The 24,862-nt window shown below is 39.3% G+C and overlaps 1 protein-coding gene across 6 annotated transcripts in view; it reads left to right on the top strand.

Moving 5' to 3' along the window:
• LOC144269914 (integrator complex subunit 6-like) overlaps nt 1-24,862 on the top strand; it is a 52,683-nt gene that overhangs the window by 3,405 nt on the left and 24,416 nt on the right. For all 6 annotated transcript variants that reach the window (XM_077825971.1, XM_077825970.1, XM_077825969.1 and 3 more), the window contains exons 3-6: nt 20,918-21,067; nt 22,306-22,395; nt 22,791-22,974; nt 23,809-23,937. In XM_077825971.1, coding sequence (XP_077682097.1) covers nt 20,918-21,067; nt 22,306-22,395; nt 22,791-22,974; nt 23,809-23,937 — 553 coding nt within the window. The remainder of the gene's footprint in view (nt 1-20,917; nt 21,068-22,305; nt 22,396-22,790; nt 22,975-23,808; nt 23,938-24,862) is intronic.

Raw genomic sequence — 24,862 nt, 5'->3', positions numbered from 1 at the left:
TGCGGGATTTGGGATCCATGCCCAGTACAGTGTTAACATGAGGACTGCATTAAAATTATATGCAATTAAAGTAATTAAATTTGGGATCCATGGCTGTGACCGCATTATATGCGAATTCGTGCTATATAGATGCGCATTCTAGCGAGGGTCCGGTGTAGTTTTTTAGCCCTTGCCATCAAGCGTTCCTTTGGTTGCAGGGGGGGCTGTGACTTCAGTGTAACTTATAGCCCTATAATTATTTTACTTTAAATCCACTGCCTTACTTGACCACTGCTAACGGAGGGTGCCCTATATAAAACAATGCTGTCACAGTCTATAATGTTTATACTAGCGAAGGCTTGCTGGTAGGCAGAAGAGGTCACCTGCTGAAATCAGTGGAATTTACTCTCTTTTCCATACCCCATGTGTTGTACGGAAAGCAATGCATAGTAAAGATGATTAAAAAAATGTAGTATGTTGGTCTTTATTTTAACCCTACAGATTTTAGATCATATTTAATCAATTTTTTTTGGTATCTAGAGATGCATAAAACTGCACCTAAAATATCTTTTGTCAATGGACTTTGTGCAGAACCCACTGGAGTCTATGGAAAAACGCCCCTGACTTGGGCTTTGGATCAGGTCCTTTGTTAGGTTTTCTCTTGGTAGATGGCAAGTTATTTATTTTGAGGACGATCTAGGAAGCTTTATTTTTAGTACTTCAAAAATTACAACTTTTTTTTAAGAAAAGCACTAATTTCCAGATTAAAATACTTTAATGAGATGTTAAATGAGTTTGCTGATATGCTACTAGACAGAGGCTGGTAGCTATGCAGAGACAATAGTGCAAGTTACTTTGATTCTGATTTACTGTGTCATGTCCAGGAGTTGCTTACACTTAATTTGAGGTATTGCAGGAATCTCTCACTCCTGTCACACTCTTAATTCCCGTTTGAGAGAACGGCATGTTTGTTTTTGGTTCCTACTTGTAGATCTCCCCACTGTCTTAAGCAGGCACAACTGATTGAAGCTGTCATTTTAATCAATTTTGCTTGGCTGTTACTGATCTGACGATGCTATGTGGAGCACCAAAAATTTCTTCTGGAAGGGGATGAGGAGAGAAATTTCCTCCTGCATCCGCAGCAACTGTTACTCTTGCCATTTTCCCTGATGGCATAGAAAACCGAGCTGAATACTGGTGTAAAGATAAGCATATATGGCTACAGATGTAGGTTCTGCGGGATGCTGAGATCTCCAAGTTATTCAGTCTTGCAATCCCTGGGCATATGTATAGACTTGTTTTGTTTCCTTTTTTAGGAAGACTGGTCATCTCAATTTATTTGCTGCTTTTTCAATAATAATATAAAATCTCATTTTGTCAATCACCTATTCTACAGTTTGTGAAACAGTCCCAAATTACTTTTGCGGCCTGTGCTCTGGGTAACTATTCAATCTCATGATGAAGTACTAATACAGTCTTATCCAGACTAACTGGTTTCATGAACTCTCTTACACACTTGTGACTGATATGATTTCAGTGGGGCAGGTGACAGTGAGATGGCCTTCCCTTGGTTCTTGGCGGTGTTCTATATGGCATTTTTCCCAGAAATGGTGATTTTTGTTTTAGGTCATGAGACCTTGTTTTAACATGAACTGCTCCATAAATGATCTGCTCACAAATCCGAGTATTGGAACTATTTACAATTAATTTACTTCAGGGACTAGGATTAGAGTTCTGTATTCCTGTTTGTATGGTCACACAGTGTATTGCCTTCAGTTGGTGATCCAATGGGTTGGGCCCGTAGTTGGTTTCCTGAGACCTAGTGCAGTAATATGTAAATGTGATTTTTGGAGCTGTTGCTAAACTAACTCAGAGTTCTAACTACAGTACATATTAATGAAGTTTACTGCCCCACAAAACTCTTCTACACAGTGTATTCAATTAACATTTCTGTATCAACGCCTACTGTATAAACACATGAAATATGGGGGAGTTATGGAAGAAAGTGCCAAAATTTGTAGGAGAAACAGAGAAATGGGGGTCAAAGTGAGAATTTTTGGGAAGGCATGGGAACATACAGAAAATTGGATAAATAGTGGGGAAAGATCTGTGAAGCGCCCTGTAGGTATCTGCATGGAGCGTGAATCTGATGTACTAAAAAATGGGGATCTCTATGTGTTGGTAGTTGAAGGGTAGGGAACAGAATGAGAGGGAAGGAAGATTACTTCAACTGTGTTTTGAATGAACTAGATGAGGAATTGTGGGTCTTGGAGTCAAGAAAAGAGTAGTGTGCAATAGTCATGACTAGAGATCGGTGCATAGACAAGAATTTGAGCCATCTTGATAGACAGAAAAGGAAGGATCTTGGAAATGTATAAGAAGAATTGACAAGACTTGCTAGCCCAGAGCTCTAACTAGCGCCTGTTGCTCCTCTTCCTCTCCTGCTCTGACTGCAGGCCTTGTAACCTTTAGATGATCTCTCCAGTCTTGGAGGATGGTGACTTCTATGACTAGACTTTTTGGGTCTCTCACTGGTAACCTCTTCTGACTTTCTGAAACCATTATGTGAGGGTCTGTAACCTTTGTCAAGGTTGGCTGCGTTTGTTGGCTGAAGGTGGTAGAAATTTCTGGAAGGCTCCTATGTAAGTGTCCACTTAAGGGTACTGAAATAATACCTAGCAGCTCAGTTACTTTTTAGGGAAGCTGGTGAGGCTTGGGATTAGTTTCTCTATTGTCAGTAGTCTGTCTTTTGATATGAAGTCTGTATATTTAATGATGTTAAACAAATCAGATTTTCTCTTTGTTCATCATGAAATGGTTGCTGCGTGAAGGCAGTGGGCACTACCATGACCTACGTGGCTCTCTGTGACGGAGAGTAACTGAGTGTACTCTGGTGCAGGCAGAGATCTGGGGTCTCTTTGTATAACTTTGGAGGTAGAGAATTCAGAGTCATTGGGTCAGAGAACTTGCTCTGTCTCTGTTATGAAAACTGTTAGGTTTTGAGGTGGACAGTAGTAAGAAAGCTGTTCCAGATGGCAGGTGCTGCATTTTATAAAGGCTCTCATGTTGGCAATGGCCAACTCATGGAGAGTCGAAAGAGGCTTGTGCAGAGGGCAACAGAGAGAATCCATTTGGATAGGCTGTAGCAAATCCATAGGCTTTTAATTTGAGGTAACTTGAACAGTATCTTGCACTGAATGGGGTTGTGTGGGGCTGGAAGTGAAATAGTTATGCTTTTCTGTGTATGTAAGAAATCTGGCAGAAGCATTCTGCTCACGTGGGCACCTGGAGCTCTGATTTAGAGCCATGGAGAAAGAAATTCCAGTAGTCTAAAGTAAGAGGAGATGAAGGATGGTGATTTCGGCAGAGTGGAAGTTGAGGCAGTGGTGTAAATGGGCAGTATTGTGGAGGTGGTTTTAGGCAGGTCACCAGTCACAAGGTATTGGAGGAGGAGAGTTCTGGGTCAAAGATGACGCTGAAGCGAGGGTGAGTTGAAGGAAATGGAGTTCTGCGTTGGGGGTGAGAAGAAGAGGAATTTCTATTCCTCTTGGGCAAGAGGAACATTTTTCTCTTCACTTGTAGCTGAAGTAACGTGAGATGTCTTCAAAATTATCTAGTCAAGAGGCAAGTCAGATTGGTGGGCAGAAGGAATCACTTAAATATTAATACATTTTAAGTATTTGTTATAAGGTCGTATAAAAGGGACAGTGTAGAGACATGATTTCTAATTTGTTCCATTTTGCTAAAAGTTGCCTTGTGCACTCTACTTAAATGCTGTAAAAAAATTATCTTCCATCATGTGTAGTCTTCAGCCAACCCCCCAAAAGCAAGTCCTAAGTTGAGTGAAGAATCTTGTTCTAACTGATTTAATGTAGCTTCCATTACCCTGGTATTCTTTTACATAGTCTTTTTTCCCCCCTTGAGTGGTGACTTTGAACATGAACAAATAAATTACAGTAGGTAGTTTAAAACTAACAAATGTTCTTATTCTGTTTGTTCTCTTAAATTCATTTGCTTAACAGAAGTAATTTAGTTTGAAGGGAGATTGGGGCAAATCCCTAATGACTATTACCCCCTGAGAACAAAACAGGTTTGGAATCCACTTACTGTTGCTTGCTTGGGAATAATTGTCTATTAGCTGTAATAATTCCCCCACAGTTAGCTGTTCTGTCTCCAAGTGTAATCAGTATTTTTTTTGGTAGCTTGATTCAGTAGTCCTAAAGAAAGGTGACCAGAAGACACACTACGTGATTCTATTTTTAGTTGGACAATTTTTGGAGTTAGCAAGTAAGATTAAAGCAAAATAAAATGGTGGGTATTTTTGCTGGGCGCGAGGCAGACTTCTGCATGCGGAGGCCCCCAGTGGATGCATTTTAAAATGTAAAACGGAGTACTAATTTCACTTGAACTTCGAGGGGGCGAATTATGAAATTTTGTCCTCTAGTGGAAATACCATGGAATACTGGTAGCTTTCAGTTCAAAGGGATACTATTTGATTGATTATTTAAATTTCATTTTTTTTGGTAGAGCACTCTTTTAAAAAGTGTATACCTCTTGTTGGATAGGCCTACGATCAATAGCAAACATGCTCAGGCTCTCCTCCCTCCCTAGTCTCGATGCACATTCCTTCCTGCTATCTCCACTTTCAGCTGTGGTTTCTAGTAAACTTCCTCTTGTAGAACCTGGGGAAGGGGGTGCAAATGTCAGCAATGGCAAATTAGTGATACACAGTGCTGACAAATGCACAAAAAAACTGAAAAAGCAGAGGATTTTTTTTCTTTAGTTTACAGTAAGGGTAAGAGTTGTTTCTAGCAAATTTTTAGACCACTTTCAGATGGAAGTATGAGTTGGTTTTTTTTAATTGATGGAGCTCTCTAAATTCCAGTTTATTCAGAAAAAATATGAAGAAGCACTGCGTTCTGATAAGGAATTGAATTCTAAATGGAGAAAGCAGTGTAGAAATGACACTGGTTCCTTGATGTAGTTATGTCCTCTGTATCCACTCAGCTGTCAAAAGTCTTATTATTCATCTAACTGGAGACCAGTTAGATAGCTTGTTTTCACTGGCTGCTTATAACCAATGAAAAGGAGAGGCAGTGTGGATTGCCACACTGATCTTATGTAAAGCATCTAAGCAGCTCTGTGTCTACTGGAATTTGCAAATTAAGGCCCTGATCCTGCATATGCTTACTTGAGACACTGATAGTATAAAATGATAGGATTCCTTGGAAAAGTTAAATTGACACTAACCCCTACCACTAATAGCCACTATGGCCATTTATTTTTTGTCTTTTTACTTGGCTCCCTATTTTATCTTGGACAGCTCTATAGACACATCCGATGGCTTTAAGGGCTTACTAGATAAAAGCAGAAATGTTTACACTAAGAGGCTTAACTAATTTCAAATGCTAAAGTCACTTTTTATAACAAGTTTCAATTGTAAAATCATAATACATATTTCTACCTAAGACTGCCTGCAAATAAGTGGAAAAGCTCTGTAGTGAGTAGGGAGTTGTCTCCACGTTTCTTTGCCAAATGCTCTTTGTTTCTTGTGTACTACATGCTGTTTTTTCATCAAAATACCAAGGCAGAATCCACAAGAATTACTAAATTATGATCTAGGCTTCTTAGCGTGGCTTTATAATCTATATAAAAATGTACATAATAATTAGATTGTAAACTCCTTGGGGCAGGAACTCTCTTTTTAAACTATATGATGTACCATTCTGTTGATTTCTAAATTGTGAATGTGTGTATTTTTAGCTTTTGCAATAATGAATACTATAAGATTGTAAATACTCTTCCTTTATTCTTAATTGCTTATAATGTGTTCATTCTCATTTGGGGTTTTGAAAATGTTTCTCCCTTAGGAGAATAGTCGACTTACTTTAAATCCAAGGGTACAAAAATGATATTTTGAACTTACTGTAACAAGAATACACAGAATTTAAGGCTGCCTGTGTTTGCATAATATGAAAATACCATTAATGTGAAAAGCTGCTTCTCTGATAAACTTCAGTTTCATGACTTGGATGGATCTGTATTCCTGGGTAAAAGTAGTGCATATCTAGTGACTTAATTGTCTGGAATATTCTGGTTTCAGCTTTAACTATGGAGCCATAATACATACACAAAAATGGCTATTCAGTTGTAAGAGTCTGATTTACAGATTAGTTAGAGGGAGCTCCACTATCCAAAGATTCATTGTCTTCATGCAATACTTACGGCCCTACCAAATTTGCAGTCCATTTTGGTCAGTTTCATGGTCATAGGATTTTAAAAATCGTAAATTTCATGATTTCAGCTATTTAAATCTGAAATTTCATGGTGGTGTAATTGTAGGGGTCCAGACCCAAAAAGAAGTTGGTGGAGGTGGGGGTTGCAAGGTTATGATAAGGGGGATTGCGGTACTGTTATTCTTCTGCGCTGCTGCAGGTGGTGGTGTTGTCGTATTCAGAGCTGGGCAGCTGGAGAGTGGCGACTGTGGGCTGGATGCCCAACTTTGAAGGCAGAGCCGCCATCAGCAGCAGTGCAGAACTAAGGATGGCATGGCATGGCCTGGCATGGCATGGCAGGGTATTGCCACCCTTACTTCTGCGCTGCTGCTGGCGGGGCGCTGCCTTCAGTGACAGATGCCCAGCCAACAGCCACCACTCGCTGGCTGCCCAGCTCTGAGGGCAGCACAGAAGTAAAATAATCTTGCAATGACACCCCCGACACCCTCCGCCCCATTCCCTTTTGGGTCAGGACCTCCAGTGTTTCTCAGATTGGATTTCCCCCCATGAAATCTGTGTAGTATAGGGTAAAAGCACACAAAAGACCAGATTTCATTGGGGGAGACCAGATTTCACCATTCTTGATGTGTTTTTTTCATGGCTATTAATTTGGTAGGGCCCTAGCAATACTGTACAACTTGATCAACTTCTTGAGTAACTTGCATTAGGAAAACGGGGGGGGAGGAAGGAATACCACCATTGTAAACCAACTTTATTTTAACTTACACTTAAAACTAACCATTTGATTACTAATGTGGACTGTGGGTTTAGGAACTTGCTACTGTTCTTTCTCCCCGCCCCCTAATTTCTCTCTTACTAATGTGTTCTCTGTGGTGGATATATCACAATATTTGACTAGAGTACAGCTATTTCCAGAATCTATAACATCACCGTATAGCGCTATGTATAGAGCAACTGTTAACACTACCACTTAACTATATGCCAACTGTCACCTTAATACATAATCTCTGTTATTGTTACACTGAAAACCTTGAGTAGACTTTAAATACTTAAAACTACACTCTATCAAATTCAGTTTTCATGGATTCCACTTAATATTTGCTGGAGACTCTAAACATAAAGATGAAAAGGATCATATGAGGAGCTGTTCTAAACACAAGCAACGAGTCAAGCTAGGGACAAGGTTTTAGTGAAGCGCTTGGTTCGTGTCTAGAATATGCATTTTAAGTGGTGTCCTTGTAGTCACATTCTGTGTTCAATTTAGAATCTGTAACTGCCCTGATACTTGTATTGATCTATCCATTTCTCCCTAATTCCCTGTAGAGATTGAGGTACTTACATTTTCTGTGTAATGCATGGGTATTAAGAAGATATGTCTCTGGGATCAGTTGTTTTAGTTTGAATTTCAAACTGACATCTACATTTTTCTTTCAACTACTGATTTTTTTAAATTTGTTTTTGAACTGGCCACAAAACAAGGTATTAAAATGTTGTATATTGATGTTCAGCTAAAAAAATACTGACCAGAGAGTATTGAGGTAGGCGCATTCTTATTCTGTTGCGTTGTGCTTCTCTGCTTTTAATGCTGTTATAGGCTGAGCTCTCTAATGTGAACTTTTTACAAGAAGTGATATTAACAATTCTATTCATGTATAGGGTGTAAGCAAATATCTTCCTTATGCTTGCTGTTAAAGATAAAAGGACTTGAAGTTAATTTTAGTGCTATTAAGCTTCAAACAAAACCATAGTGTGTGTTTTTTAAAAAATTGTGTTGGCTAATGTTAGATTTTTAGTATAAGCAAAGGCCTACAGTTTAGCAATATTATTGTTAGTTGTCAGTGGAACTGACCAACATTTATCTCGGTATTACAGTGAGGTAGTAGCACCTGTGTAGTTAAGGTGAGACTCTTACTGTTTAACAGCTGACTTCTCTAAGTGCTGTGAAGTCCACATGCTTGCTTGGATTAACCTGACAATTTCGGTGCTTCATGAGGACCTGGAGTAGGTTAGTGGTCCATATTTGAGCAAGCGGTTCCTGAGATACAGCCATCTCTTCCCCCAAACCCCCAAAATCTTCAAAATCGTTTCTTATAACCTGTTTTTGCACAGGGGTAAAGTTAATGGTGCAAGTTGGGGTCATTTGGGCAAGAGATTCTCAGTTATGGTCTGTCACATTATGAACAGCTTTTAATTTTCAAAATTCTGTAAAGTCCATGTGCATAGGGAGATTATTTAGAAAATTGGTTTTCCATAATGGGCTGAGGTGGACTTTGAAAGAGAAGGGGAGGAGAATACCTACTGAGTTCACACATCTGCAGTCTTATGCTATAGAGCGTTGTGCAAAGCACCTTCCCCTACACCAGACCCTGAAGTGGAGTATGGGGCTCTGCTCCATTTCCTCTTGATGCCTCCAGCTGGTAGATATGCTTCTTGCAGCCCATCAGTTACCACCTACCTTCCTTCGTCCCTCCAGTCCTGCTTGAGGAATGGAGAGGCCAGGAGAAGCATAGAGCTGCATCCTGAGTGGCAATGAGGAGGTGGTCCCAGGAAGTTTCCTGGTGTGTCTCAATCATGTCACCCTCACTGCCCCCGCTTCCTCAAAAAAAGAAAAAGGGGGCGGGGGAATTCACTGCCCAAAAACTCGGTGCACTTGACATTCTGGAAGTGTACAAAGCACTTTTGGTTAACCTTGACTTAGAGTTAAAGATTTTGGTCTGTGAATGTTATTTGCACTGTTGGGAGTGTACTTTACTTATCAAAGTTTATAATCCAGAAGTACCTACTATTTCTAAACGATGGTGTCCCTATAATCCATCTTCATAAATTACTACATGAAACACATAGCTGATTTAAATACAGAATTAAAGTAGATATTGTAAAATCTCATACTACTTCAAAACCATACTGATATGGCCACTTGTTTACTGAGTGCAACTAATTGTGGATAGTTTTGTGTTCCTTGTCTAAATACTGATATATTTTTGAAATGGTGGGTTATGATGACCTCTTTGTGTTTATATTTTTTCATTTACTTAAGCATATGTGATAGCCTTGATGTTGATGCAGCAAAAAAAATGGGGCTTTTGATCATAGCCATCTAAATGTCTAAAATATTGCAGATTAAACTCTGGATATCAGTTATTTAAAAATACAGATATTAAATGGGTAACGAGCTGTCTTGCTGACAGTTTGCTCTTTGATGGTATTGATTATTTTACTTGCCTCAGAGCTACATTTGAATATAATATTTTTATACATACATATATTATAAAAAACTAACAAAAAAAATCCCCTGGGCGGTCGTATGGTATCTCTGTTCTGCTTTCCTTGGTGCAGACAGCATTGTTCTACTCTGAATGCCTGCAGTTTACATTAAGCGGTGATTCAAACTTGCATTTTACATTTGATTTGATGATCAGAAGCTTTTTACTAGCAGATTTATGGGCCTCAGTCAGTACTTTTTGAGGATTAACTTTAATGCAGGGAAACACAAATGTTTAGATGAATTAGGATTTGGCTACTCAACTTGTACTTCAGTATTGCGTAAGAGGTCACTTTTACAAATAGATCAACGCATCCTGGGAACCACAGGCCAGTCAGCCTCACCTCAGTCCCTGGAAAAATCATGGAGCAGGTCCTCAAGGAATCAATTCTGAAGCACTTAGAGGAGAGGAAAGTGATCAGGAACAGTCAGCATGGATTCACCAAGGGCAAGTCATGCCTGACTAATCTAATTGCCTTCTGTGACGAGATAACTGGTTCTGTGGATGAAGAAAAAGCAGTGGACGTGGTGTTCCTTGACTTTAGCAAAGCTTTTGACACGGTCTCCCACAGTATTCTTGCCAGCAAGTTAAGGAAGTATGGGCTGGATGAATGCACTATAAGGCAGATAGAAAGCTGGCTAGATTGTTGGGCTCAACGGGTAGTGATCAATGGCTCCATGTCTAGTTGGCAGCCGGTATCAAGTGGAGTGCCCCAAGGGTCGGTCCTGGGGCCAGTTTTGTTCAATATCTTCATAAATGATCTGGAGGATGGTGTGGATTGCACCCTCAGCAAATTTGCAGATGACACTAAACTGGGAGAGGTAGAAACACTGGAAGGTAGGGATAGGATACAGAGGGACCTAGACAAATTGGAGGATTGGGACAAAAAAAATCTGATGAGGTTCAACAAGGACAAGTGCAGAGTCCTGCACTTAGGACGGAAGAATCCAATGCATCGCTACAGACTAGGGACCGAAAGGCTGGGCAGCAGTTCTGCAGAAAAGGACCTAGGGGTGACAGTGGACGAGAAGCTGGATATGAGTCAACAGTGTGCCGTTGTTGCCAAGAAGGCTAATGGCATTTTGGGATGTATAAGTAGGGGCATTGCCAGCAGATCGAGGGATGTGATTGTTCCCCTCTATTCGACACTGGTGAGGCCTCATCTGGAGTACTGTGTCCAGTTTTGGGCCCCACACTACAAGAAGGATGTGGAAAAATTGGAAAGAGTCCAGCGGAGGGCAACAAAAATGATTAGGGGATTGGAACACATGAGTTAAGAGGAGAGGCTGAGGGCACTGGGATTGTTTAGTCTGCGGAAGAGAAGAATGAGGGGGGATTTGATAGCTGCTTTCAGCTACCTGAAAGGTGGTTCGAAAGAGGATGGCTCTATACTGTTCTCAGTGGTAGCAGATGACAGAACAAGGAGTAATGGTCTCAAGTTGCAGTGGGAGATATTTAGGTGGATATTAGGAAAAACTTTTTCACTAGGAGGGTGGTGAAACACTGGAAGGTGTTACCTAGGGAGGTGGTGGAATCTCCTTCCTTAGAGGTTTTTAAGGTCAGGCTTGACAAAGCCCTGGCTGGGATGATTTAATTGGGGATCGGTCCTGCTTTGAGCAAGGGGTTGGACTAGATGCCCTCCTGAGGTCCCTTCCAACCCTGATATTCTATGATTGAACTCCTCCTAATGGAAATTAAAATTTTACGTGTCTTGTACCTGTAGCTCAGTGCCATAGATCCCTCTGAAAAGGACCATGTGTACTGCTGTCTCTACGCACAAGAGCAGGGTTTTGGTGGCTGTAGTAGCCTGATCTGGTTGTATGTTGTGTGACTTTTGAAATGTCATGAAAAACCATAAAACAGAATTAAGAAAGAATCAGCATGAAAAAAGAGCTTATTGACAGGCTATCAGTCACAGTAATCAGTATTTATGCACTCAGTGTTAAGCACTGCTTTTGATCTTGTTCTCTTCACCTATTCAAGAAAGAATGTCTTGAAAAAGCAAAGCAAGCTTGGCCTTTTTCTTATAACCATAATTTTGTAGATGGGAAACCGAATCGGTCTTTCCTCAGACAGTGCACTTTTTTAAAAATTGAAATTATTTAAAGAGTTTCCATCTCCATTTTTGGAGGAAGGAGGGGTGGTGGTGAGGCAGTTTTCTCCACAGTGGAAAAATTCAAGCTAAGTTCTTGGGTTCTGTATCACGTGAGTCAAAGAATATAAAGATGGTATGGAAGGAGTTTGAAAATGAAGGGAGTTGCTGCTCAGAGGGAAGGAAAGGACAAGTGTCTGGGACCTCCTCTTTGGTACGATCCCTGATGTGTCGAACTGGGTGGCTGCCTCTCTTTGAGAATGCTCTCAAATTTGGATGGGTTGAAAGGGCAATGTGCTGAGAAATTTTTAAAGACCTATTCAAGTGGTTACTGCTTCTCTGGTCTGTTTTTGGAACAGAAGGAAGAAGAGATCTTGCACTTCTCAATACTAATAGAAATGTTCTCAATGAAATAGTTCCTTTCAGTTATTGAAAGCACTATAGGAATGCAACGATTATTAAATATTTTTATTAGGGCTGTTAAGCGATTAAAAAAATTAATCACACAATTAAAAAATTATTAGAATACCATTTAAATATTTTTGGATGTTTTCTACATTTTCAAATATATTGATTTCAATTACAACACATAATACAAAGTCTACAGTGCTCACTTTATATTTATTTTTTACAAGTATTTGCACTGTGAAAAAACGGAAGAAATAATATTTTTCAATTCACCTAATACAAGTACCGCAGTGCAGTCTCTTTATCATGAAAGTTGAATTTACAAATGTAGACTTGTGTTTAAAAAACAAAACAAACCTGCATTCAAAAATAAAACAATCTTAAAATTTTAGAGCCGGCAAGTCCACCCAGTCCTACTTCTTTGTCTGAGCAAATGGTTGAACAGGAAGTTTTGTTTACGTTTACAGGAGATAATGCTGCCCGCTTCTTGTTTACAATGTCACCTGAAAGTGACAACAGGCGTTTTCATGGCACCATTGTAGCCGGCATCACAAGATATTTATGTGCTAGATGCGCTAAAAATTCATGTGTCCCTTCAGGCTTCAACCACCATTCCAGGGGACATGGGTCTGTGCTAATGACGGGTTCTGCTTGATAACATTCCAAAGCAGTGTGGACCGACACATGTTCATTTTCGTTATTTGAGTCAAATGCCACCAACAGAAGGTAGATTTTCTTTTTTGGTGGTATGAATTCTGTAGTTTCCGCATCGGAGTGTTGCTCTTTTAAAACTTCTGAAAGCATGCTCTACACCCAGTCCCTCTCAGATTTTAGAAGGCACTTCAGATTCTTAAACCTCGGGTCGAGTGCTGTAGTTATCTTTAGAAATCTCACATTGGTACCTTCTTTGCATTTTGTCAGATCTGCAATGAAAGTGTTCATAAAATGAATAACATGTGCTGGTCATCATCCGAGACTGCTATAACATGAAATATATGGCAGAATGCGGGTAAAACAGAGCAGGGGACATACAGTTCTCCCCCAAGGAGTTCAGTCACAAATTTAATTAATACAGTGTTTCTTTTTAACAAGCGTCCTCAGCATGGAAGCATGTCCTCTGGAATGGTGGCTGAAGCATGAAGGGGCATACAAACGTTTAGCATATCTGGCACGTAGATACCTTGCCATGCTGGCTACAAAAGTGCCTTGCGAACGTCTGTTCTCACTTTCTGGTGACATATTCTCCTGTATATGCAAACAAACTTGTTTGTCTTAGCAATTGCCTGAACAAGGAGAACTGAGTGGACTTGTAGGCTTTGAAGTTTTACATTGTTTTGTTTTTGAGTGCAGTTATGTAACAACAACAAAATCTACATTTGTAAGTTGCACTTTCATGACAGAGATCGCACTTCCGTACTTGTCTGAGGTGAACTGAAAAATACTATTTCTTTTATCATTTTTTACCGTGCAAATATTTGTAATAAAAAATACTATGCACTTTTATTTCAGTTACAACACAGAATACAATATATATGAAAATGTAGAAAAACATCCAAAATATTTAATACATTTCAATTAGTAGTCTATTGTTTAACAGTGCGATTAAAATCACAATTAATTTTTTTTAGTTAATCGCGTGAGTTAACTGCAATTGATCGACAGCCCTAATTTTTATTTAGATCCTCTACTGTGTTGGAATTAAAAGCAGTAACATTGTGCTATTGGAAGGGAATCCAAAGCTGAAATGGACTGATTTAATTTCACTATCCCAAGTGGAATGCCTAACAAAAACAAGACCTCACGAATGGTGAAAAGTAGAATGTGAAAACTGAAATAATTCCTGTATCTACAAGGCTGTAAGTAGCATAGGCAAACTATTTGTTTATCTTGATTTTCTAAAGCAATTTTTAGAGCAAATGACACTTCTGCAGACCTTTTTATATGTGTGTGAATACTTTGTGGAGTTTAGAGCAAATTATTTCAATCTGTGAATTTACTTCACTTTTGATGCATTAAAATTTAAACATAGTGCAGTGCTTCCAGATGGTATATGATCTCAGAGAAGGAGTATAAGCATGTGTCTAGAGAGGTGCTTCTCCAAGACTGGTTTAATAATGAAGATCACTACAAGCCTGCCAATATTTTTGGGAAGCCCTTAGCCATTTCTCTTTGGCCAGGTGTATAACTTACTTAATGTGCTTAAACTGAAAAGGAGCTCTTATTATCTTTTGCTGCTTTTGAAAGTCAATTTTAAGGGTTAATTCAAAGACACTAGATTGCTATTTAAACTGTTTTGTTCTAAGGAATGGTGGGGTGGGTTTAGGTTTCAGTGTTTAGGGCTCAAAATTGCTTGTTCACCATTAGCACTGTCAGCTTGGTGAGTGCCGCTCTCCCTGGCTGTTGAGTTTTTCAAATGCTGGCCTGTCTGAAGCACACAGGCAGAGTAAGAAAAATGACAGGATGTTTGGCACCCCAAAATTAAATTGCCTGCTAACTTGAAGGAGGTCTTTATGTAGTGTCAAAGAACTGACTTTAGAAATAAGCTCTAGATTGAGAGAGCAGGACTGGATCCTCTAAGCAGTCCAGTGGAAGGTAGAATATACAATGTAGTTTTATCTTGACCTAAAACTTAAGTTAGTCTAGACTAGCCCAAAGAGATGAGAAAGGACAAACACTGGATCACAGAATTGCATGATAAAACTACACTGTATGTTCTACCTTCCACTGGATTGCTTAGAGGATCCAGTCCTGCTCCGGGGTGTGAAAAAGAGATGTAGTTGAACGTGCAAGGTTATCTTTCTTTAAAGCTAAATGTATATGCTATTTTATGTGTTTAAATTCCAGATACCATCCTTTAATGCAGCTTGACACAAATCATGAGCAAAAAGTTAGTACTCTACTAAAAAAGCATGTCATTCACGATTTTCTAACCTACTAAAATGTAAAATTAACAAGAATCTGAAAATATTGAGTTACATAATTGTTTAAATAAATGTATATAGTTACAGTGTACTCTGCTAGGTAGCAAAAAGATGTACCAAATCTAGTGTAAAGGCTCTATTTAGTTATAAATCAACATGTTTTAATGGTTATATCAACCAATGAAAGTGCACCTTTCGTTAGAAAATAACTGAAGTGTACAAATGGTGGGAAAATTGATTAAAATCGGTTATTTAAATCAGGTTCCTCCACCTTGTGATTTAAATCGCTTTGATTAAATCAATCCGTCCTGCTCTGTATATATCTAAAATCCAGGGACTCTGTCTGCTTATTATTCTCTTGCATTTTGATACTCTCATGAGGATGGTGCTTTTTGTCCAAACTTAAAGTGAACAACTAGGAAAACCTACTGTTTTTTTTTAATTCAAACATTTGTTTTGGAGATTCCCCCAGGCCTCTCAACTGAATCCTACACCAGTTACCTTAATTTTCCCAGCTATTAAAACTATTTATTTAAACTTAACTGACTCTTCAATTTCTTATCTTTCCTGTACTGCTTAGTTCTGCTACTTTATTTTTATTCACTTAGCTGGTGGACCCTCTCTCTTCCCTTGGCAGGTCTCTCCAGCTTTTGTCTGGAAGGAGACAGGATAGTTGTGAAGTGCTACCAGATGTCTTTGAGTGAAGAATTGTATTTCACAAGACAAGCTTCAGGATTCCAGAGGATGATATTTGAAAGTTCTATTTAGTGCCACAGAGGGCTGATTGACATCCCTTTTGCCCAATCATGGCTTGGGGCAGCAGGTGTGTGATTCTCACAAATGCCCAGTAAAGCAAGTACAGTATAAGTATTAGACCTTCATATTCACCAGAAGGTCATCCCATTAAAATTCAATTCTGTTCAGTTTTTCCTCTAAATTTTCAAGTAATGGTAAATTAACACTTCAGTTTATATGCCAAGATGTACTCTACTCAGTGTTAAATTCTGTGCATAAAAATGATCCAGTAGGAATTGGGTACTTGAAGACCTGAAAAAACTGAAGTCTCACAACTGGAATTATGTATAAGGAATCAAAAATATAACTGTTCTAGGGCTTTGACTTTATTCTTGTCTATTTGCATACATGGCCTCTTTAACTCTCCTTGTTTCAGTGCGTGCATCTCCAACTCCCCTTCATTTTTATAGTATTCCTACCTGCAGATGAAAATAACTATTCCCTCACAGTAGCATTTTCCAAGGCAGCAATTTATAATCCTAACCACTTTTGAAAGGCTGCTGCTGACACGAGCTCAGGAATGATTACTGTGAATAATTCTGCAGGATACTTTTAACAGTGTATTGAGGGGGAGGAGGAGCAAGAACACAGAAATCCTCAATCCCAGGTCTAGTTTCAACTCCTGGAGTACTGTGAATACCACTGTCATTTTTCAGTGTTACATTCTTAGGTCAGAGTCACCAAGAGAACCATATTACAGAAGTGATCTTTGTACTATTCACTTGGATATTTTTTTAATGTCCTCCAAGCAAGCCTTGCACTAATTGAGAGAAAATGCTACTTTCGCTTCCACAGGCATTTATTTAAACAAGGTGTGGAGTTAGGGAAATCCTGTATTCTCTGCACTCACATGGAATAGCCCTATAGAATCGCTCATTACAAAAAAGAAATATACAAGACATCCTGTTAATATACTGGAGGAAATCCAGGTATGCTCTCAAGATCATTCAAAAGTTATGACATGAAAGAATTATGCTTCCATAAGCGTGTATTCTGTCACGTTCCCAATCCATATGTTAAAGGAGATCAGGAACCATGTATAACTCCATTCTTCAGAGAACACATCTTGAGCTGGGCCTGGGACCTGGTTTACAACCAAGAAATTTAACTCATTTGGCAGGCGTTCCTACCAAATGACGTTTAGCAGTTGTACTGAAGAGTTAGGAGGATTCGGAGGTCCTTTGTAATTGTTCAGTTAAGTCAAAAGAATTGGAGCTGGCCCAAAAATCCCCACTGCCAAGATTCAGGGTGAAAGAACTTGTTTAGAGGCAACAAAATGAGGGATTTTGAAAGGTGGAGATTCTTCTAGCTGGTTATTAGACTATCTTGAAATATCTGTGGGGCAGATCTTGGAATGCAGGAGGGCTGTCTGCATTGCTGAGGTTGGGAACCTGTACCCAGTCCATTCTCTCCCTCCACTTCTGGGGCACTGATACTAAGGAGTTCAGACTAGGTCTGAAAGCTCTTAGCCTTGGTCTTTCTCTGAGCTTTTTGCTGTCCTACCCCTCAAAAAACAAACTTAGTTTGAAGAGATTAGAGAATATGCATACACCCTGTCCTTACTCATAGGGCTTCTAATCTAGCACTTTAAAGCACGCAAGCAGGTGTCCTGCCATTGGAGATTTGTTTCAGAGAACAGAAGGTGGGGTAATAGCATCTGCTGGGGAGTTGCCTGACACTTTAAGATCATTTGCAACACTTATCTTGCATCAGAACAGAAACACCTTTTGGGAGGCCCTGAAGTCTGGAAATGAGTCTGTCTTCAGCTTCAGAGGATGAAATCTTCAGTTGCAGTTAGCTCTGTACCAAAAACTGCTTCTTTCAAAAGCTCTGGCTGCTTTTTTAAGACACTCCACAATCTACAAGTTTGTCAATGCATCTGTACAATAATAGACCACTGAACATGTAATTTGGAGGGTGGCTGGGTAGAGTTGAGGGGCAGGGAAGTTTGTTACCAAAACCACTGATGCAAGTTTGTTTTCGGGGAGGGGAAAAGTCCCAAACTTCATTTTTTTTTAAAACAATTTTTTAAATATATTTAAGGGGCAAAACAAGTGAGTTTTGGCTTCTCTCCTCTTTTTACAAACAAAAAAACCAACCCAAACTAATCAGACTTTCGTATGTCTCAACTTCACATGGCTTCTGTTTATTTTAGAAAAGAAGCCGTATGAATGCAAGACCAAAAACCTTCCACTACATGTGGGGTTTTAAATTTGGTTTTAAAATGAAAGCTAGCACTCGTGCACGGTGTGAGACTGACTCCTGCAGATAACTTTTCTCTGCAGAACTGGTACATCACAAGTTGGTACACTTCCCTGTGTTGGCCTACTAATGTGCCGCAGTGTCTGTTAACCATGCCACAGTAGCTAAGGCTCTTTCTCTGTTCAATTCTAACCCTTTTTGAGACTCGGGGCTTTAGCTGTGGTGTGGACAACTGGATGGAAGTCTAACTCATTTCATGCTGGCCAACCAAATAGCCATTTTATGATATCAATTCTTGGATACTACCAAGCTGACCTGGATTCAAATTGCTGACTAAATAGAAATAAAAAATTGCCCTCAGTATAATCTTCTGAGTAATCTAGATTCCTTCCATTTCATTCACCCCATTTTCCCAATAGGGGTCTTGAATAATATTTTTATTTGGATTTCAAGATATATTTAGGGCAAGGAGAATGTTATGTCCATTCATTTAGGGCCACGTACACTGTCACCTCTTTAAAAACTTTTTACAAACGTGTCCTGCATGTTGTGTAATATAACTCACTCACTTCGATGCAACATAGAATTACTCTAAAGCAGTAGTTCTCAAACTTTTCACACTACTGTACCCCTTTCAGGAGGCTGATTTGTCTTGCATACCACAAGTTTCACTTCACTTGCAAACTTGCTTACAAAATCAGCCTAAAAAATACAAAGGTGTTTTAGCACAGTATTACTGGAAAATTACTTACTTTTCTCATTTTTAATTACTTTCTCTATAATTGTAAAATAAATCACGACACCCCCCCCCACAGGTTGAGAAACACTAATATAGTATATATAACAGTATAAACAAGTTATAACTGTATGAAATTTTAGTTTGTACTGACTTTGCTAGTGCTTTTCATGTTGCCTGTTATAAAACTAGGCTAATATCTAGAGGAGTTGATATACCCCCTAGAAGATCTCTGTCCCCCAGTGGTACGCATACCCCTGGTTCAGAGCCACTGCTCTAAAGAAATTAGTGACTTTTTTTTTATTTACATATAGCATCTTTCATCTAAATAGAACTTACATTTAAAGATAAGGATGAAACTTAATTTTTTACTCTTCCTGTTGTGGCTGGAGATAGAGCAGATAAGGATCTGAGAACATGGTTACTGCTTATAAAAATATTTTTTGTTTTCTCCAAAGTGCTCTACAAACAGATACCCAAATTAGACATACATCATTGAAAGCAGCAGGAAGTGAAGAATATTTCATTGAATCTGCAGTAAGGACTGACTTAGGACAAGGCTTGAGTGTTAAGTTGCATTTAAGATTTTAATTATTTTTTGCCTTAGTCCTTATCACCAAGATTTCCTGGTCCTTACAGCTCTTCTCCCAGAGCTTAACAGTTTGCTTCAGCTGAGTCTTTCTGCCACAGTCAGCACTGGCAGCTATCTCCCACTCTGGCCTTCTAACTGATAGCTGCAGAGGTTCTCTTCCTCCTGCCCTCCCCTGGTACTCAGTTGCCTAAAGAGACAGGAAGCTTTCTATGTAAATTCCTGTAGAACACATGACTAGGAGCAGACATACGGCTTACAACCACAGTTTGGAGTTTCAAAGGGCAGTAACAGGTGCATGGGACACAAGCATGCCTTCCAGGGCCCAGTACTCTGTTAGGTGGGCATTAGCAAAACTAACAATAATTGAGTTAGTTTTACTTTGCTGCTGCTCAGGTAAGTTCTGAGCAGCATCAAAGGAAGGGATTGGCACTATTCAGTGTAGAGGACTCAAAACTGAGGCTTTGGGTAAGGGGTGGAATGACACTTGCACATGTACACACCTGCCTCCTTGCAGCAGCCAGGTAGCTGAGGGAGTGAACTATAAATATTGGAGAGATGTTCTGTACTCCCCATTGCAGCAGTCAGGAGTCTCTGGGATGCAGAGGACAAGACACAATGTCCCTTCTCCCTTCCAACATTGGGGGAGGGATTGGGACCTTGCAACTATCAGTCTTCAACTAGAAAGTGTCTGTCTGCTAAAGAGATAGAAGGGTTCCCGGCAACAACCTGGCAGGAATCTGAGCCAGTTTCCAGCAGCAAGGAAGAAGTGACGGAAGAAAGTAGAGTTAGAGTTATAAGGTAGGACGTAGAGAAACTGGGGTAGGAGAAAAGTGTGCTTTTACAATATATAATATGGATGTGGAGGAAAAGTGTAGAGGAAAGCATAAGAGACACGATCTGTATATGAACGTAAATGGAGTAAAGCCAGGAGGGAAAGGAAGTACAAGAAAAGTGAGAAGTATAGTGAGTCGCTTTTGTAAAACTTCTCTAAGTTGGCTGATTATACAGTATTAAAAGTCCCCAGTTAATGATACACAGCTGTCTAACATCTTTCTAGTTCTGGGGTGGGCACTGAGCAGGGAGCAAGAATGTGGCGGCACGGGTATCTCTCACGGGCTACTAGGCTTAGTCCTTGAGCACGTGTTGCATGTTTTTCTAGCCCTGGGTAAGGCTGTTTGGGGAGGAGTTGCAGAGCACCACAAGAGCAGCTCCGTGTGCTCTCCCTGCAGCTCCTTCATTCACCACCATGCCTTAGGTATTCATGTTCGATTTCTAAATGCCATTCATTTGACACACTTTTTAAATCAAATGTTCTCATTCTCATGGAAGTACCCAAATAGTTCCATTAGTCACTTCCGCTTTGCTGCAGCTTTCATAAAAAGAGCTAAATAGACAGAGTCATTGTTTCAAAAACTTAATACTGTTTGTAGTTCTACTGTGCACTTCATGTTCTGTACACATTGCAGTTATGTGGGAAGATACTTGTGTGGCTCCTCTGATTTTATTTTATTTTATTTATTTATTAAATCTATGGATCATACAAGCACAATAGGATCTACTTGCTAATGAGAAATGTAATCTGCCTCTGAGAGGAAAAGCGATGATCAGACCCTGCAGTTGATGTTTGCCAGATCACTAGTAAAATGACCAATAAACTGTCTTTTTTGTCTCTCTCTATATTACTACATAACAGGCTGGATGGAAGGAAAATCATGCAACATTCATGAATGAACTGAAAAACCTCCAAGCTTCAGGATTGACTACCCTCGGGCAGGCTCTCAGATCCTCGTTTGACTTGTTAAATCTCAATAGATTAGTATCTGGAATAGACAATTATGGACAGGTAACAAATGTTTGTTCTTCACATTTTATCAAACACTCTTTGTAACCATTGCTGCTTTGTGGATATTGTTAAATATCTGGAGCGGGGTTGGGGGAGTGATGGAGTATGAGTAAAATGAGGGGGCTGCTTTGAACTGGTTATAGTAAAACAATGGTCCATCTAGCCCAGTATCCTGTCTTCCGACAGTGGTCAATGCCAGGTGCTTCAGAAGGAATGAACAGAACAGGCAGTCATTGAATGATCTATCCCCTGTCATCCACTCCCAGCTTCTGGCAAACAGAAGCTAGGGCCACTCAGAGCATGGGATTGCATCCTTCACCATCCTGGCTGATAGCCATCGATGGACCTATTTTCCATGAACTAATGTTATTTTTTGAACCCTGTTATAGTTTTGGCCTTCACAACATCCATTGTCAACGAATTCCACAGGTTGACTGCGTTGTGTGAAGAAGTACTTCCTTTTGTTTGTTTTAAACCTGTTGCCTATTAATTTCATAGGGTGACCCCTAGTTCTTGTGTTATGTACTATCAATATTCATAAACTACAAATAATTCCATTTTTAAAACGCGAGTTCTCGTGTCACACACTAAGCCACATGGCAACGTGTTCGGTGCATATTGTGTGTGCATGCACGTACACCTGGAATCTTAAAACGGTAGACATTTATCAAATAACTATTTCAAACTTTGCTATGTTGTATGTTTGCCTTCTCAGTATGGTATTTTAATGAACTATGTTATCTGTTTTTGTTTGTTTTTGAAAAAAGCCCAGTTTTAAAGATGATTAATTTTCCCACTGTTAAGTCTCCTGAATGTATTTTACAGTATACTGATCTTTTTATTTTCTCCTGCAAGGAGAGCCAGCTGGAATATAGATATATTGTTGCTATTTAGTGTCATAGAGGGTCTACTCCTAACACTCACTTTTTGCTTAAGTGATAGGAACCTGTGACTTTATGGGCCAGGGGGGTCTGAGTTCTATACTTGTGGTCAGTCTGAAGTTCTTTGTGGCTTTGATGTGCAGTATCATTTCGGTTGTGAAGTTCTACATGTCCACAGATTTAAAACCATCTCACGCTTTTATAAGGACTGTTTGGCATTTTAAGTTCTTAAAGGCAGATACTGTGTTTTATGTGCTGTAAATTGATGAGTACGTTTACAAACCAACACAAGTTTAACTGAAGTATGGAATTAAATATTATTTGTTACTATTTTACATGTTTTTATTCTTTCTCTAGGGGAGAAACCCGTTCTTTTTAGAGCCATCTATTTTAATTACCATCACGGATGGAAACAAATTGACACATACTGCTGGTGTTCAAGAGGAGGTAAGACTTTCATATTTGTTTTATTTTTTAAAATGGCTACGGGGGAACACTAACTTACTTTTAACTGTTAATAAGACTCCCAAAAGAATTTCAGTTTTAAAATCTGTGAATCTGCATCTTGGCATTGTGCTAAAAGAATTATGAATTAGATTTATATTGGTGGTAATTCAGCTTCATTCTGCAGACCACTTTTTAAGAAAGGTGGACCAGCTTCTCTCCCAGTGCCCCGCTGCTGAGTTCCATAGGCACTAGGAGTTCACAGACTATGGTTTGATAGCACTGATTAATAGAGCAGAAAACTGGTCCTTCAGTTGATCCATTATTTTGATTTGTTTGGGTACATGTCTTCAAATGCGCATCTGATCCCTTAAAGCTTTCAAATCTTTCTTTACTAGCTTCATCTTCCTTTGAATTCTCCTCTACCTGGAAGTGAACTAACCAAAGAACCATTTCGTTGGGATCAAAGGCTGTTTGCCCTAGTGCTGCGTTTGCCAGGAGCTTCTTCTGTTGAACCAGAGCAACTAGGGAGCGTACCCACTGATGAATCTGCAATCACACAGATGTGTGAAGTGACAGGAGGTAGTTGGATGTTATTTTGCTTTGGTTTCAATGTGGAATTTGTCTTACTCTCTAAACTGTCTTAATGGGATGCTCTTGAGGGATGGAGGGAGAGAATAATTTTACATCTAATTTTTCTCACTTTGGATACTGACTCTACCCTGGCCAGTTCAACGTGTTAGCATAGCACGGTTGCGTTTGGGTTTCTGCCTTGCAAGAGTATTTTAAAATTAAAAAATACTGGCTCTTTTAAATCTGACAGCTTTTCACTTTTTTCATGTTAAGCTTTGTAATCCCTTCCCCTTTCTTTATAAAAGGCTGGTCGTCTTCTTTGAAAAGTGATTAAAAATGAAACCATCTCACTCATCAGATCTGTTCCTTATGTATTCAGTAAAACCTGCTTCCTTTAATAACTAATGTTTACTTCATTAACCTTCTGGTGCTAATACAGCTAAAAGGAGTGAATTACACACGAATGAACAGAAGCATCATCAACAGCATTGAGCTGTGCAAACCCACTGCTTCCAATGGGTCTACACCATTGTCACTGAAGGCTTTTTTGGCCTGCAAAGCCTGTGTTATTGGTGATAATGCACAGGATGGAAAAGACCAACTTGGCTTTCACAGTCTGTATTGTTTGCACTGTGGAAGTATTGTGCCATGTCTGTTGATGATTTGAGTTTGTCACTAAAGCAGCAACACTGCGGTGGTGATTCCACATAAAGTTGAAAGAGCCTTGACATATAATATAATTTTTATTTTTATAATAAACAGTATCCTTCCTTACTTACACAATTAAGGTTTGCTGAGACTTATTTTCAGACTTTCGCTGCATTGCTCTTCTCTTACTTATAGGTCGCTCCTATTGTGTGCGGACACAAAGAATGTTGAACCAGTGTTTAGAATCTCTAGTTCAAAAAGTTCAGAGTGGTGTTGTTATTAACTTTGAAAAATCAGGACCAGACCCAGCTCCCATTGGAGAAGGTACAGTAACTATTCACTTCCATCTCTGTAGCTGTAATCTATGTACAAGTGTTTTTTTTGTTGCTTTGTAAGCTCAGTGTAGATCCTTAATGTGTGTGGTATCTGAGCTTTTTCCTTAAACGATCTTGTCTTAGGAATGAAATGCCATTATTGCTTGCTATCTTGTTGACTGAGGAACCACAGCTCAAAAGACAGAAATATCCAGCATTGCTACTTATTCCTGTTGTAAATAGTGGATGCAGTGTAGTTGTAACTGTCAGTCCCAGGATACTAGAGAGACAAGGTGGGTGAGGTAATATCTTGTACTTGACCAACATCTGTTGGGGAGAGAGACAAGCTTTTGAGCCACACCAAGCTGAAGAAGAGCTTGGTACCATATAGAACAAAGTTGAAAGCTTTTGTCTCTCATCAACAGAAGTAAGTAGTAGAGGCATTAATAACTGTACTGTGTTGAAATAATTGGAAAGCATCCTGGATGCATTATGCACACCAGTCTTGTGAATGCTATATAGATTTTCAAAGCAGTATAGGGCTGACAATATATAAAGCTGTTTATTTTTTTAAATACCTCAAAATCTATCGTAAGAACTTCTCTCTTTTTTTTTTTTTTAAATAAATTTGAGCTGTGTGTGAATTTTATTTGGGCTTCACTAGACTTTACCAGAGTTAACTCACCCTCTAGTAACTTGAGGTCTTCAGTATGTTTGTAAAAGCTAATGTGGATTTACTTGGGATCAGCCTAGGGTAAAGAGCAACACGTTTCCTGAAACAAATATTTGGGAGTGTACATGCTAGCCTTTTGAAACACATGAACTAGTTAGTGTTAATTGCCAGTCAGTGAACTTGAGGTCAAAATGTCTGGTGTTGACAAACCCTTGGTGCTCTCAGGCTGTCTCTGCGCTGAAGGAAGGTGCATTTTAACATA

Source organism: Eretmochelys imbricata, chromosome 9 (genome assembly GCF_965152235.1).
Source record: "Eretmochelys imbricata isolate rEreImb1 chromosome 9, rEreImb1.hap1, whole genome shotgun sequence".
In the NCBI taxonomy this organism is placed as follows: domain Eukaryota; kingdom Metazoa; phylum Chordata; order Testudines; family Cheloniidae; genus Eretmochelys; species Eretmochelys imbricata.
The sequence above is the reverse complement of the archived record's forward strand: the minus strand, read 5'-3'. Positions and strand labels throughout refer to the sequence as shown.